This window comes from Hyla sarda, chromosome 7 (genome assembly GCF_029499605.1).
Source record: "Hyla sarda isolate aHylSar1 chromosome 7, aHylSar1.hap1, whole genome shotgun sequence".
Classification (NCBI taxonomy): Eukaryota; Metazoa; Chordata; class Amphibia; order Anura; family Hylidae; genus Hyla; species Hyla sarda.
This window is the reverse complement of record NC_079195.1, coordinates 152,193,739-152,210,515: the sequence shown is the minus strand read 5'-3', so window position 1 is coordinate 152,210,515 and position 16,777 is coordinate 152,193,739. Positions and strand designations below refer to the sequence as shown.

Sequence of the window (16,777 nt, the reverse complement as noted above, 5' to 3'; positions counted from 1 at the left end):
TCCCAAATGCTTGTGTCCCCGGCAGCTAATAATAAATTGATCCAACTGAACATTATTCATTATAGCTATATTACCCCTCTTAGGCTGCATAGAATGGGTCGCTCTGACTCTGATGCTTGTCATCGCTGTGGTGCTGCCAGGGCCGACTTCTGGCACTTGATATGGGCATGCCCTTTTTATTATGTCATTTTGGTGCGAAGTCCTTCACCTCTTGGCCACCCTTGCTCAACCTTCCCTATCTCTTGATCCTTTGATTTGCCTTTTTGGTGTCTTGGATGAGGAGATATGGACGCATCACACACGCACACTTTTGCGGGAAACCTTGTTCATTGCCAGGAAGGCTATTGCCCTCAAATGGATGGGCCCCGGCTCTCCTACCTTGTCTCAATGGAAGGCTCTTGTGAATGCTACACTACCTTTCTCACATATAGTCTATAAGAACAGGAAATGCCCAGGTAAATTCCTATCTGTTGGCTGGTGCTCCTCTCCATTAACCCAATGTTCTTACTCTGTGTCCTCTCCTCGGGCCCTGTAGTGGCCCCTCTGGTGTTTTGCGCGTTGCCTGATGTTACTTCAAGTCTATACTTCTTTCTGTGGTTGTCTTTGTCACCCTGTTTGTCATTTACCTCGATGCGTGGGTCGACTTTTTCTGTTTACCTACAATCCTCTAGGGAACACGGTGGTATCCTCATAACTCACTGTATGGTTCAAGGTTATAGTTGTAGGTGTTAATTCCCCTCTTGTCTCCCGTTATAACTACCTCAGTTTGGTGATGTTAATTGTATCTCTGATATACATTGTGATACAAGTTGGACTATTCTGTCGTTTACATTCTGTTTATTTGTACTGGGTTTCATGGCCCTTCACCAGCATTTTATGGATGTACATTGTGTCCACTTTAATGGGCCTGAGGTCTGATGTTGTTTACTTTTCAATAAAACGAAAGAAGAAAAAAAAGAAATGCTACCACAAAAGTTGTTAAAAAAACACTTTGTAAGTGGACATTGACATTGATTAACTAGTGACAGAAGATTAAGCATATTTAAAAATTACTTTATTTAAAAAAATAAAATCCTCAATGCTTCTAATACTTAATACAGTAGAATCTCGTAATAGCAGACACTCACAGGGAATAAAAAAAATGTCCGCTATTGAGTGATGTCCCCTGTTGGGGGAAAAAAAGGTTACAAACCTTTCTAAATGGCCAAATACTGTAATGTACTCACTCCAGAGTGTTATTGCTTATGAAACATAATAAAAGGCAATATTACAGTGGAATCTCCCAGTGCAGTTAAATACCCCATATCAACCCTCTGTATTATTTCATCCCCCCTTTATACCCTGTGCCACTTCATTCCCTCTTTGCCTTGTGCCAAATCATCCCCCCTTATGCCCTGTGCCACATAATTCCCCCTTGATCCCCTCGTGCCATTTCATTCCCCCTTTATTTACACTCAATGCAAATTCATCACCCCCTCTTTACCACCTCTTCCCTTACCCCTTGTGCCACATAATTTTCCCCTTCCCCTGTTGTTCTTCTTACCTGGCCAGTAGGCTGTGGCGCAGGGGCTCTTAGTGGGATATATGTTCTCCTAAGGTCCTCTTACTGAGAGCAGCAGCGGTGGCTGCGGGCACTGGTGAGTGATGTCAGGAGCTTCACTCATCAGTGCCCGCAGCCGCCGCTGCTCACAGCCTCTCAGTCTCTCAGTGAGTGCAGCGCAGAGGACAGGTGGGATAGAAAGAGAAAGAAATGGCACAGGGGTGGTAAAGAGGGGGTGATTAATTTGCAGAAAGGGTAATAAAGGGGGAAAGAAATAGCACAGGGGGATCAAGGGGAAATTATGTGGCACAAGGGGGAAAAAAGGTAGGATGATTTTGCACAGGTGGAATAAAGGCACAGGGGGGGGGGGTGCATGAGGTAGCCAGCAGTTGTACAGAAGCAGGAGACCACTGTTTAAACAACAGTCTTCTGCTTCTTTGCCGGGGCTGCTGCAGAGAGATGTAGCAGGGGCCTGGGCCCCTTACTGGGGTATTGGCTGTACCCCCCTGACGGCGGCCCTGTGTACAAGGTAGGGCCAGGCCAGGTTGTCCACTATTGGGTGTGTTTTCTCCCCTATTGGGAGTGTTTTGTCCCCTATTTGGGGTGTCTACCCTATTAGGAGGGTGCAAATATATTAAAGGGGTACTCCGGTGGAAAACTTTATTTATTTATTTATTTATTTTTTATCAACTGGTGCCAGAAAGTTAAACAGATTTGTAAATGACTTCTATTAAAAAAAATCTTAATCCTTCCAGTATTTATTAGCTGCTGAATACTACAGAGGAAATTATTTTCATTTTGGAACACAGAGCTCTCTGCTGAATCATGAGCACAGTGTTCTCTTTTGACATCTCTGTCCATTTTAGCAACTGTCCAGAGCAGCATATGTTTGCTATGGGGATTTTCTCCTACTCTGGACAGTTCTTAAAATGGACAGAGATGTCAGCAGAGAGCACTGTGCTCGTGATGTCAGCAGAGAGCTCTGTGTTCCAAAAAGAAAATAATTTCCTTTGTAGAATTCAGCAGCTAATAAGTATTGGAAGGATTAAGATTTTTTTATAGAAGTAATTTACAAATCTGTTTAACTTTCTGGCACCAGTTGATTTAAGAAAAAAACGTTTAAGTTTGTCTTATGGGAAATTAAAAATTGGGAGGTGTCCCCTATTGGGAGGTGTCTGCTAAGGGAGATTTTACTGTAATACTTAGAGACTTGACTTGGACAAAACTTTTGGTTCCCTTCCGTTTCCGTTATTTTTACCGAAAAATGTACGGTGTAGAAACAGAAGCCCCCAAAAGTTACAAAATGGCGTTTTTTTTTTTTTTCTTTCAATTTTTTCTCACAATGATTTGTTTTTCTGTTTCACTGTAGATTTTTGGGTAAAATGACTAATGTCATTGAAAAGTAGAATAGTTGGTGCAAAAAATAACAATCATATGGATTTTTAGGTGCAAAGTTAAGGAGGAAAAAAAACGAAAGTGCAAAAACTGAAAAATCGCTGGTCCTTAAGGGGTTAAAGACCCACATGTTCCTTGAAATTACCTGAATCAGACAAAAGTGATAATGAATAAAAATCTGCTGACAATTAACTAATGAAAATCGGACATTGCATTTAAATTGTGGTTCCATTAGAATCATATTGAAAAAAACTAAATAATGAAACTGGTCTAGACAAAAATGATGGCTCCTTGAACTTAATATTTTGTTGCACAACCTTTTGAGGCAGTCACTACAATCAAGTGATTTCTGTAACTCTCAATTAGACTTCAATTAGACCTACTGTCTACAGTAAACTGCTCTAGCTGTCCCTGGTTTGAAGGGTTCAATAGGATTCAGATCAGGCCTCACAGAAGGCCACTTCAGAATAGTCCATTAGCTATCTTTCAGTGTTTTTAGTTTTGTGGTTGAGGTCATTGGCCTGTTGAAGAAACCATGACCTGTGGATTAGACCAAGTATTCTGACACTGGGCAGCACATTTTGTCATTGAATGCATTGTACCCTGTACAGATTCAAGACACCCTGTGACAGATGCAACAAAGCAGCCCCAAAACAAAACAAAGCCTCCTCCATGATTTACAGTAGGTAAAGTGTTATTTTCTTTGTATGCTTCTTTTTTGCATCTGCAAGCATAGAACTGATGTGACTTGCCATGCAAAACAATGTGAATCTCTATGTGTAAAAAGAAAAGATAAGCAGAAACATAATAATAACCATTAAGTATTTTATATTTTGTGAGTTTTGTGCTTGCAGCTTGTTTAGTTCTTTATTACAATTAAATTGATGTCCAAAAGCAACAATAATATGCATCTAGGGTTAAAAATTACCATGTTTATTTGTTGCAGACACCTTCTGAAAGAGCTATGGTAACTTACGTAAAGGGTTGTATATCAGCTTTGGAAGCATGGCTACCTAGAAATATATACATTGTGGCTGGAGCTTTTCTAGTGATCTCCATCTTGCAGGTATGTATGTGTCTGTCTATCTGTGTTATTTTATGACGAACATTTCAGCCATCTGTTGTGCAACAAACAAAATATTACTGAATACTTTGGTGGGGTTGGCCGCAAGGATAAAAAGCAGCATTATTTTAGGCCACCATTTTCCCCCCATGAGTTGGGACCAGAATGACTGCTTAACTTTTGCCTTTTATTTGAAAGCATATAATGACTCCATACAAGATCCATTGTTGTCACCAGGCATACAGACTGTAATAAGTCTGCTTAATATAAGTCTTTTACATAGGTCCTTTACATGTCTGCCTAATCTTTTAAGTGAATGTCTTAAATGAGCTCTGTCAGTTACAAATACTTTTTATATGTTGTACATCTTGGCAAAACATTAAGCTTTCTAATATGTTTCATAAGAAAATTTTATTTCTTTTTCATTTTTCATAGAAATCATGGCTTATAAAATCATGGCTTTGTCCAAGCTGAAGCACAGGCATGGACAAAGTGCAGTAAGTGAGAGTGGGCTAGCACTCCTCTGTGCTCTCTCCTGTCTGATAGTACTTCTCTGTGATCTCTCCTGTCATCCTATCAGACAGGAGGAAGCACAGAGGAGTGCTAGCCCACCCTCACTTACTGGACTTTGTACAGGTACGCCCTTGCCCCCGAGTCCTTAAGGACCCTGGTCCCTTTACCGGCGTTTAAAGTGTTCTCATGAGCGGAGAACGCAGCGCAGCGGAGCTGATCGGGACTATCACAACGAAATTGCAATGTCCTGATCAGCTGAGAGGACGGCGGGAGGGCACTTGCCTGCCTCCTCGCCGTCCTATTGGTGTTCTTTTGGTCCAAGCCTGCCAGGCTGGAGCAGCAGAGCACCAATAACACTAATTAATGCTATGCTATTGTATAGCATTGAACGGTGAAAAGGTTAATAAATGCAAATAAGCCCCTCCCCTAATAAAAGTTTGAATCACCCCCTACTTCCTATTTTTTAAATAAAATATAATAAAAAATGTAAATAATCATATGTGGTACCGCCGCATGTGTAAATGTCGGAACTATTAACCTGTTCAGGACCCCGGGCGTACAGGTACGTCCTGACACCCTGGTACTTAAGGACCCAGGACGTACATGTAGGTGCGTGGGAATTTCAGTCCTCGCCGGGCGGGGACCGGACTGGGGTGACTGTTGATATCGATCAGCAGGTACCCCGCGCAAATGCCCTGGGGGGGGTCATCAGACCCTCCCATTTCGGCGATCGCTGCAAATTTGCCCAATTCTGGGTCATTATGAGCCTATGGTGATAAGAGGGATCGCGGTTGTCCAAGACACCGACGATCCCCCTGAAGGGGATAGGAGTGAGGTGGCAGGGGTGCCACCCCTCCTATCCCTGCTATTAGTTGTATAGAAGTGACAACCAATAGCAAATCTGGGGCTGGGGGGGGTTACTTTTGATTTCCCCGTTCTGCCCACCCACAATAGGCGGGGCAGGACGGGGAAACCGACAGGGACTGGCGCCGAAGGTCACTTACCGATCTGCGGGGGCTGCGGGCAACGGTGATCGGCGGGCGGCCTAGCAGCATCTGGAGGGCTACAGTCTGAGACCACTATACAGTGGTCTCTAGACTATAGCCCTCCAGATTTAGCAAAACTACAACTACCAGCATGCTCAGACAGCTGCTTTGGCATGCTGGGAGTTGTAGTTTTGCCACAGCTGGAGGTCTACAATTTAAAGACCACTGCACAGTGATCTCCAAACTGTAGCCCTCTAGATCTTGCAAAACTACAACTCCTAGCATGCCCACACAGCAGTTTTATGTGTGTGCATGCTGGGATTTGTAGTGTTGCAACATCAGTAGGGTCAAAGTTTGGAGATCACTGTGCAGTGGTCTCTAAACTCTAGCCCTCCAGGTGTTGCAAAACTGCAAATCCCAGCATGCCCAAACAGCAAATAGCTGTCTCGGCATGCTGGGAGTTGTAGTTGCGTACCTCCAGCTGTTGCAGAACTACATCTATCGGCATGCCCTTCGGTGATTAGTACATGCTGGGAGTTGTAGTTTTGCAACAGCTGGAGACACACTGGTTGGAAAATACTGAGTTAGGTAACAGAACCTAACTGAAGGTTTTCCAACCAGTGTGCCTCCAGCTGTTGCAAAAGTACAACTCCCAGCATACACGGTCTGTCAGTACATGCTGGGAGTTGTAATTTTGAAACAGCCGGAGGTTTGCCCCCCTCATGTAAATGTAGTGGGAACATTCACACGGGCAGGTTTACAGTAAGTTTCCTGCTTGAAGTTTGAGCTGCAGCAAATTTTTCGCCGCAGCGAAAACTCCTAGCGGAAAACTCACTGTAACCCACCAGTGCGAATGTACCCTAAAAACACTACACTACACTAACACATAATAAAGGGTAAAACACTACATATACACCCCCTCACACTGTCCCACCCAATCAAAATGAAAAATGTATTGTATGACACTGTTTCCAAAATGGAGCCTCCAGCTGTTGCAAAACAAAAACTCCCAGCATTTTCGGACAACCACTGACCGTCAAGGCATGCTGGGGGTTTAGCAACAGCTGGAGGCACCCTGTTTGGGAATCACTGGCGTAGAATACCCCTATGCCCCCCCCCCTATGCAATCCCTATGTAGTCCTCAAATGCGCATGGCGCTCTCTCACTTCAAAGCCCTGTTGTATTTCAAGGAAACAGTTTAGGGCCACATATGTGGTATCTCCGTACTCGGGAGAAATTGCACTACAAATTTTGGGGAGCTTTTTCTCCTTTTACACCTTATGAAAAGGCAAAGTTGGGGGCTACACAAGCCTGTTAGTGTAAAAAAAAAAAAAATTACACTAACATGCTGGTGTTGCCCCAAACTTTTTGTTTTCACAAGCGGTAAAAGTTAAAAAAAAAGACCCCCCAACTTTGTAACACAATTTCTCCTGAATACGGAAATACCCCATATGTGGAGGTAAAATGCTCTACGGGCGCACAACAAGGCTCAGGAGTGAACGTGCACTATGTATAGTTGAGGCCTAAATTGGTGATTTGCACAGGGGTGGCTGATTTTACAGCGGTTCTGACATAAATTTTACAGCAGTTTTTTACATAGATTTTACAGCGGTTCTGACATACCCATTTTGGAAACTACACCCCTCATGGAACGTAACAAGGGGTATAGTGAGCCTTAACACCCCACAGGTGTTTGACCAATTTTCATTAAAGTTGGATGGGAAAATGAAAAAAAAAAATTTTCACTAAAATGCTGGTGTTACCCTAAATTTTTCATTTTCACAAGGGAAAATAGGAAAAAAAAAAGCCCCCCAAAATTTGTAACCCCATTTCTTCTGAGTGAGAACATACCCCATATGTGGATGTAAAGTGCTCTGCGGACGAACTACAATTCTCAGAAGAGAAGGAGCGCCATTGGGATTTTGAAGAGAAAATTTGTCCAGAATTGAAGGCCACGTGTGTTTACAAAGCACCAGAACAATGGACCCCTCCCACATGTGACCCCATTTTGGAAACTACACCCCTCACGTAATGTAATAAGGGGTACAGTGAGCATTTACGTCCCACAGGTGTCTGACAGATTTTTGAAACAGTGATCCGTGAAAATTAAAAATTTAATTTTTTATTTGCACAGCTCACTGTTCCAAAGATCTGTCAAAACGCCAGTGGGGTGTAAATACTCACTGCACCCCTTATTAAATTCTGTGAGGGGTATAGTTTCCAAAATGGGGTCACATGTGTGGGGTCCACTGTTCTAGCACCACGGGGGGATTTGTAAATGCACATGGCCCCGACTTCCATTCCAAACAAATTCTCTTTCAAAAAGCTCAAAGGCACTCCTTCTCTTCTGAGCATTGTAGTTCGCCAGCAGAGCACTTCACGTCCACACATGGGGTATTTTTATACTCAGAAGAAATGGGGTTACAAATTTTGGGGGGCATTTTGTCCTATTATCCCTTGAAAAAAATTTACATTTGAGGGAAAACTAGCATTTTAGTGAAAAAAAAAATTATCCTTTACACATCCAAATTTAACGAAAAGTCGTTAAACACCTGTGCAGTGTTAAGGCTCACTGGACCCCTTGTTACGTGCCTTGAGGGGTGTAGTTTCAAAAATAGTATGCCATGTGTTTTTTTTTTTTTTTGCTGTTCTGGCACCATTGGGGCTTCCTAAATGTGACCTGCCCCCCAAAAACCATTTCTCCAAAATTCCACTGTCTCTCCTTCCCTTCTGAGCCCTCTACTGCGCCCGCCGAACACTTGACATACACATATGAGGTATTTTCTTACTCGAGAGAAATTGGGTTACACATTTTAGGAAGATTTCTCTCCTTTTATCCCTTGTAAAAATTCAATAACTGGGTCTACAAAACATGTGAGTGTAAAAAATGAAGATTTTGAATTTTCTCCAATTTGCTGCTATTCCTGTGAAACACCTAAATGGTTAACAAACCTTTTGAATGTCATTTTGAATACTTTGAAGGGTGCAGTTTTTATAATGGGGTCATTTATGGTGTATTTCTAATATGAAAGCCCTTCAAATCCACTTCAAAACTGAACTGGTTCCTGAAAAATTTCGATTTTTAAAATTTTTTGAAAAATTGGAAAATTGCTGCTATACTTTGAAGCCCTCTGATGTCTTCCAAAAGTATAAACATGTCAACTTTATGATGCAAACATAAAGTAGACATATTGTATATGTGAATCAATATATCATTTATTTGGAATATGCATTTTCCTTATTAGCAGATAGCTTCAAAGTAAAAAAAAAAATAAAAAATGCTAAATTTTCAATTTTTTCATCAAATTTAGCAATTTTTCACCAAGAAATGATGCAAGTATCGACAAAAATTTACCACTAACATAAAGTAGAATATGTCACGAAAAAACTGTCTCGGAATTAGAATGAAAGGTAAAAGCATCCCAGAGTTATTAATGCTTAAAGTGACAGTGGTCAGATGTGCAAAAAATGGCCGGGTCCTACAGGGAAAATTTCCTGGGTCCTTAAGGGGTTAAAATATAAGGTTAGCTACACAGCACGGTCGAAGACGTGCATGTCAAAAAAAACACCAAAGTGTAAATTTTTGGTCACTTCATATACCATGAAAATATTAATAAAAAGCGATCAAAAAGTCCTATCAAAACAAAAAAATTGTACCAATAAAAACTACAGACCACAGAGCAAAAAATTAGCCCTTACACATCACCGTATGCGGAAAAATAAAACAGTTATGGGGGTCAGAAGATTACAATTTTAAAAATACTAATTTTAAAAATACTAATTTATGTAGTTATACATTAGTTATACAGTAAAATAAAACCAACATAAATTGGGTATCCTTGTAACCATATGGACCTACAGAATAAAGATAAGTTGCCATTTTTACTGAAAAGTGCATTACGTAGAAACCGAAGCCTTAAAAAGCTGCAAAATGGTGTTTATTTTTTTTGGGTGATGCAAAAAACAAGCCCTTATATGGGTCTGTAGGTGCAAAATTGAACACGTTATGATTTTTCGAAGGGGAGGAGGTAAAAACTAAAGTGCAAAAACATAAGTCCTTAAGGTGAAAATGGGCTGAGGTTAAGGTTATTTAAATAAAATGAAATGTTGTGTTTTCCATAATGTTTGCCTGTGCATAACCTTTTTTTGTTTTCCCAATAGATTTTTGGTATCTACCTGGCTCGGACACTTATGTCTGACATTGAAGCAGTAAAGGCTGGATTCCGCTTTTAAAGTCCCACCTGCTAGACTGGAAGCCTTCAGAGAGTACGTCTTCTCGACTCCTACTCCTGTAGATGAATAATTATCCACTGGAAAATTTGAGCCCACTCCCATGTTGTCCTGCATTTTATAAAACACAGGCTTGGAACTTGGAAAGGCCCCTATGTGAATGTCTTTGGAGTGTTAAATATGTTTGTTTCTCCAATAGCTGAACACCCAGCAATTTTATATTGTTTCTTTGTATATCTTTCTCTCCTCTTTCCCATTGAATGAGGCATACTGAATCACTCCCGTGGCATCTGGGGCTATTAACTAAATGTTATTTGATATGTACGACCATTACTTTGCAGGACACATTATGGGGTTAGCTCTGGTTTGTACATTGACTGTGATATATTGTTGTTGTTGTTGGACCACAACCACTACTATATTTGGGTGCCATATTTAACATTATTGCAAAGAGCAGTCCCCAGTTTGTACGTGGTATATTGAGTATTTGCGCTAGATTGACTGACCTTCACCACTGGACCACTGGTCGTATGCTCTTTGTTCATTCCATAATGGCTTGCAGCAAGATACCAAAAGACCATTTCATTTCAAGTGCTTCTTTTCATTGTTATGTAAATATTCTATTATGGGGTCTGTGTATTTCAAACCATAACGCAATGCATACCTGCAAGCTAAATATTTTTTATTTTTTTTGTCCCAGTACATGTAAGTGGGAAGTTAAAAGGCACACACTGGTTCTTGAGAAAGCACCCCTATGATCATATGTGTGGGATTTGAGTGTTGTGTAAACTTTGCACCTGCAAGAAACACTCCAAGGGGATAATAGTTTTACTACAGTATCAGACTTTATTTTACTTAAATGAATTGTACAGGTAAGAAAAACACGCCTGCCCATAGCTTCTGTGTCATACCTGTCCCCAGCTTGCGTGTTGTATAGAAGCTTAGCCTAATCATTTCAGCATAGCTGGGCTGCAACACCAGACACTGCCCATTGAGTTTGGCATCATTTATTTTAAGAAAGCAACCATGTTTTTTTTTTTTTTTTTTAATTCTGCACAGTAAAGAAATGGTCCTTGCTCACAACCAAATTATTATTTTTTTTTTGTATTTTTTTTTCATAGTTGTCCACAGGGTTTGTTTGTAACTTGTTACTATGAAGACCTTTAATATTAGACAATATGATTTATTATTAAGCCGCCTTGCAGCTTTTTTTCATTCTGGATGCATCAAAACAATTAAAAATTAAACTTATTAACCCCTTAAGAACGCAGCCTGTTTTGCCCTAAATGGACACTGTCAGAATTAAAAATGTTTTATATGTTGGCAAAACATTAGCTTTTCTAGTATATTTCATAAACAATGTATCTTTTTTTTATTGAAATCATTGCTTATAAAATAGACTACTTGGGGGTCCTCATGCCATCCAAAACATAATCTTGTCCAGCTGCAGCATACTTTTTGTCCCACCTAGCTGTCCTCACTCTTGTCTTACCTATCAGACTGCAAGTGGGTTACAGAGCAGCCTGCAGTGACTGGATGAAGAGACGCTGCACTGCACAGCTGACTCTGAGAGAAAGTAAATGCATGGTAAGTGGAATGAGTGACAGCATAATAGAGAGATTTGTGAAGTTAGAAACAAAAAGCTACATTCAATGCACCTGCATGACCTAGTCAGTAACATATATAAACATTATGGCGTGAACACTTTAAAGGAGTACTCCGGTGCACACTTTTTTCATTTTATCCCGTCCGGGCTGCAAAATAAAAGAAAACACACTTTATCTTACCTGCCAACGAGCCCCCGGAGCTCCGGTACAGGTGTTCGGTCCCCGGGCTGTATTCTTCTTCCTGTTAGCCCGGCACGTCACACGGAGCTTCAGCCTATCACTGGCCGCAGCGATGTCCCGCCTCGGCCAGAGATAGGCTGAAGCTCCGTGTGACGTGCCGGGCTAACAGGAAGTAAGAAGAATACAGCCCGGGGACCGAACACCTGAACCGGAGCTCCGGGGGCTCGTTGGCAGGTAAGATAAAGTGTGTTTTCTTTTATTTTGCAGCCCGGACGGGATAAAATGAAAAAAGTGTGCACCGGAGTACTCCTTTAAGGACACAGCCACATTTTTTTTAACCTGGCCTGTGTCACTTTATGGATTAATAACTCAGGTATGCTTTTATACCTCTCATACTGATTCTGAGATTTTTGTTATAACTTATTCTACATTATAATAGTGGTAAAATTTCTTTGTGAAAAATCCCCAAATTTTATGAAAAATATAAAAAAAAGCAACATTTTCTTTGCCGATAGTTTTATCCAATTTTCACTGTAACACTGCAGATATTAACACAAAAATGCAACTCAATAGTTATTGTCCTAATTCTAATTTTTTTTTGAAATATCACATATGTGACTGTAGTGCGCTACTTAAAGGATTTGTAAATTACTTCTATTAAAAAAAATCTTAATCCTTCCAGTAGTTATCAGCTGCTGTATGATCCACAGGAAGTTCTTTTCTTTTTGAATTTCCTTTCTGTCTGACCACAGTGCTCTCTGCCAACACCTCTGTCCATTTTCGGAACTGTCCAGAGTAGGAACAAATCCCCATAGAGGACCTTTCCTGCTCTGGACAGTTCCTGACATGGACAGAGGTGTCAGCAGAGAGCACTATGGTCAGACAGAAAGGAAATTCAAAAAGAAAAGAACTTCCTTTGGATCATACAGCAGCTGATAACTACTGGAAGAATTAAGATTTTCTGGCACCAGTTGATTTAAAAAATAATAATAATAATTTTTTTCCAGTGGAGTACCCCTTTAAGTCAACCATATGCCTCAGACATAAAGGAGCACCTAATGGATTTTAAGGCCTCCTTTTGATTTGGGTACTTTATCCCACTAACATTTTTGCAGAGCCTTTGGGTGCTAAAACATGAGAAACCTCCCCATTTTAGAAACCACACCCTTCGAGGAATGTAACAAGGGGTGCAGTAAGCATTTAGACCCCACAGGTGTTTGACACAATTTAAAAAAAATGTTGGCAATAAAAAATTGGGGGGGGGGGGGGGGGGATTTACAATTGTTGGTGTAACCCCTGATATTTTATTTTCACAAGGGATAATAGAAGAAAAAGCTCCACTAATTATGGAACACAAGTTCTCCTGAGTATGAAAATACTCCATATGTGGATGTAAAGTGTTGTGTTGGTGCACAACAGAGCTCAGAAGAGATGGAGTGACATTTGGCTTTTGTCTGAGTCCATGTAGTGTTTACAAAGACCCCATGGTGCCAGAACAGTGGAAACCCCCCACATGTTACACCATTTTGGAAATGACACCCCTCAAGCAATGTAACAAGGGGTACAGTGAGCATTTACACCTCAAAGATGTTTGGAACAGTGGGTCGTAAAAATGAAAAATGTTATTCTTTTCTACTCTAAAATGCTGGTGTTACCTTTTATTTTTCATTTTTACAAGTCATAAATGTAGAAAAAGGCCCCACAAAGGCCCCACATTTTGCAATGCAATTTCTTCCGAGTATGGAAATCCCCATATGTGGGTGTAAAGTGCTAAGCGGGCACACAGCAGGGCAGGAAGGAGCAATATTAGGCTTTTGGAGAGAGTATTAGGCTAGAATGGAATTTGGGAGTCATGTCACATTACAAAGTCCCCATGGAGCTAGAACAGCGGAAACCCCCACTCATGACACCATTTTGAAAAATATATAAACAACACAAAATAATGCCCAAGGTTATGGAAGGGTGCCACTAAGTACAACGACAAAATTGTGCCTAAAGGGCACTATTACCCTTATGGTTCCCCTCACCTCATAAAACTTAACTTTTCTTAGTAGGCCGATACTAGTGAAAAACAAACTGAATTAAAATCACCTCTCCCATGTTTATTGTACCACTCCCAATTTGGGCTCTATAGTTCTGACCAAACTATGGTTAAGTATTCAGATATGGGATGCATACATTCATTCCTTTTTCAACCGTCCTCGCTTAAAGAGTACCTTTCACCAAACTAAACTTAATATAGAGTTCCTTATGTAATTATAAGACACTTTGCTATTTACTTGCTGTTAAAATTCTTAACCTTTATATGTTTTTAATGTGATTGAGAAAACGGCCACTTGGTGGCTCTGTTCTGTTCCCGCAAGTCAAACAGTTTGCTTTTCTGCCGGCCTGGCAGGAGACCAAACTCAGGAAGTGCGTACGGGGAATGGCGAGTCACAGCTCTTGCAGGCTTCAGTGATGTCGCGCCTGCTGGGGAAAGGCCACTTTCTCCTGCCAGGAGCTCATACAATGTGAGCAAGGGGAAAGGTAAGATACAGAGCTTTTTAAAGCTCGGATTTTTTTTTTTTAAGGGTAGGAGGGGTGTTAGGAGTAGTTACGGAATATAATCTGAGTTAGTTTAGAATATATGGTTTGATGACAGGTACTCTTTAAATTATTGGCAATGTACAAGAAATGGATTATACATGATTCTAGAAATCAGGGGTCTTAGGAGGATGATTATTTTAGTTCTTACGAATACCCAAAGGCTATAACTGGTCCCTCACTGAAATGTATTTTTCAATTTTAAAAATTAAACTCCTAAAGGAATGTAACAAGGCATACAGTGAGCATTTACACCTCACAGGTGTTTGACACAATTTTGGAACAGTAGGCCGTGAAAATAAAAAAAACAATTTTTCACACTGAAATGCTGGTGTAACCTGAATTTTTCATTTTCACCAGGGTTATAAAGAGATAAATAATAATATAAATAATCAGCTCCAAAAAAAATATTTAAAGCCTAAAGTGGTGATTTACACTGCAATGGATTATAGTTGCGGAGGTTCTGACATAAAATTAAAACGGGGAAGGGCCATGGCCATATGAGAGAGTGGGGTTTGGAAAAGAAAATATCATGACATAGCCCTTTGGCGGCACTGCCTTTTAGGGGGCTCATAATCACTCTATGATGATGAGGTGGGGGAACAAGATAGGTGAATGTGGAGACTTCATCACACTCACTGTCTGTTTTGCTGTCTGAGGCATTTATGGCATTTGCCACCTCTGAAAACTCTCTATGGGCCATTTTGTATTATCATTGAGGGGTAAAGGAAAATAAATCACTGATCAGCGGTCAAGGCAGGCTGCACAGGACACTCTGCCGGGGACAGCTGCTGGTGGCACAATGCCCCACAATGACTACAAATGCCCCAAAAAAGGTGCTAAAGAAAATTAAAGCACCTGCCTAAACCTCAAAAAATACTCTGATCCGTGAGAAATCAGTGGTCAGGGCAGGCTGCACACATGGGTTATAGTCCAGCCACAAAGCACAAGACAACAGTTGCTGGCATGTACTGCAAAAGTGTCAAAAAAGGTGTTAAAGAGGGGTGCATAAAGTGATTTTATGCCAAAAAATGCCTGCATCCCAAAAATGATGATTAGTGGCACTATGTAATTGACCGGCCAATCAATGCAGTCACCGATAGGGATGGGATCTTACAACTCACCTCGATAATGTTCCTGGATGGCTGCTGTTAGACAACAATAGCCTTCTTGGCCCAATCACAGCACAGTTAACAGCAGTAATTGGAAAAAGCCAAAACATACGGTACTTGTATGCCCTGGTGCTCCAAGTCCCAGGCGTACAGGTACATCCTGAATCCTCTAGGGGTTCTATTTCTAATGTATGTAATGCAAATACGTACCTCTCCATATGTACACACTCTATTTAGGCCTGGGCTGCTTGGAGATGTCTTTTAGCGTTACTTTTTTATGCACTGCACTATTTTGTGGACTGCAACTGTCACTTAATAGTTAAAATCATCAGTTGCAGTACAAAATGTCTCCCTATAACACAGGCCTTGGTGCTCAGAATGATTTTAAAGTCACATAAGAAAACTTTTTGTCTAAACGCATTTTGTTTAGCTTGCTGTACTGATTCTGCTGTAGTATGTCCCTGCCATCTAGTGGTTGCAATAAATATTGCAAGAAACAGAGATATTAATACCAAGTGATTTTACAGAAATAATTTGTTTTACATAGAAAATAAAATATTTTATAATTTTTTATGCATATATGTTGACATGTTTACACTTTTCCCTTTTAGGGCATGATGGTTTCTGTTTGGTAACAGTATAGTATTGTAATTGTTTTACTTTTCTTGCATTTTCTGAATTTCAGTACTTAAAAAAAAAAAAGGCAACCCATTGCAAAGTGTTTTATTTGTGTGAAATAACTTATGTGGCAAAATATGCTTTGTAACCTTTGCACAGTCTCCTCTGACCCCTCTGTTTTAGAAATTCTATTTTTATATACCCTTATATTTCACGGTGTCTTAAAGGGGTACTCTGATGGAAAACTTTTTTATTATTATTTTTTTTTTAAATCAACTGGTGCCAGAAAGTTAAACAGATTTCTAAATTACTTCAATGAAAAAATCCTAATCATTCCAGTACTTATTAACTGCTTAATACTACAGAGGAAATTATTTTCTTTTTGGAACACAGAGCTCTCTGCTGAATCATGAGCACAGTGCTCTCTGCTGACATCTCTGTCCATTTTAGGAACTGTCCAGAGTAGTAGAAAATCTCCATAACAAACATATGCTGCTCTGGACAGTTCCTAAAATGGACAGAGATGTCAGCAGAGAGCACTGTGCTCTTGATGTCAGCAAAGAGCACTGTGTTCCAAAAAGAAAATAATTTCCTCTGTAGTATTCAGCAGCTAATAAGTACTGGAAGGATTAAGATGTTTTAATAGAAGTAATTTACATATCTGTTTAACTTGCTGGCACCAGTTGATTAAAAAAAATATGTTTTCCACCAGAGTACCCCTTAACCCCTTAAGGACACATGACGTTCTCATACGTCTCCATTTCCGAGTCCTTAAGGACACATGACGTATGAGAACGTCATGTGTTTTACCGGCCCCCCGCAACCATCTGGAGCGGAGCCGGTCCCCGATGCCTGCTGAAATCGTTCAGCAGGCATCGGGGCATATCGCCCAGGGGGGTCATTATGACCCCCCATGTCGGCGATGGCCGCAGATCGCTGGACAATTCAGT

At 40.6% G+C, this 16,777-nt stretch overlaps 1 protein-coding gene across 6 annotated transcripts in view; it reads left to right on the top strand.

The window, feature by feature from the left end:
* TSPAN14 (tetraspanin 14) overlaps positions 1 to 11,480 on the top strand; it is a 270,495-nt gene extending 259,015 nt beyond the window's left edge. For all 6 annotated transcript variants that reach the window (XM_056530948.1, XM_056530943.1, XM_056530947.1 and 3 more), the window contains 2 exons: positions 3,882 to 4,001; positions 9,659 to 11,480. In XM_056530948.1, the coding sequence (XP_056386923.1) occupies positions 3,882 to 4,001; positions 9,659 to 9,730 (192 nt within the window). In that variant the 3' untranslated portion in view covers positions 9,731 to 11,480. The remainder of the gene's footprint in view (positions 1 to 3,881; positions 4,002 to 9,658) is intronic.
* Positions 11,481 to 16,777: the final 5,297 nt, after the last annotated feature.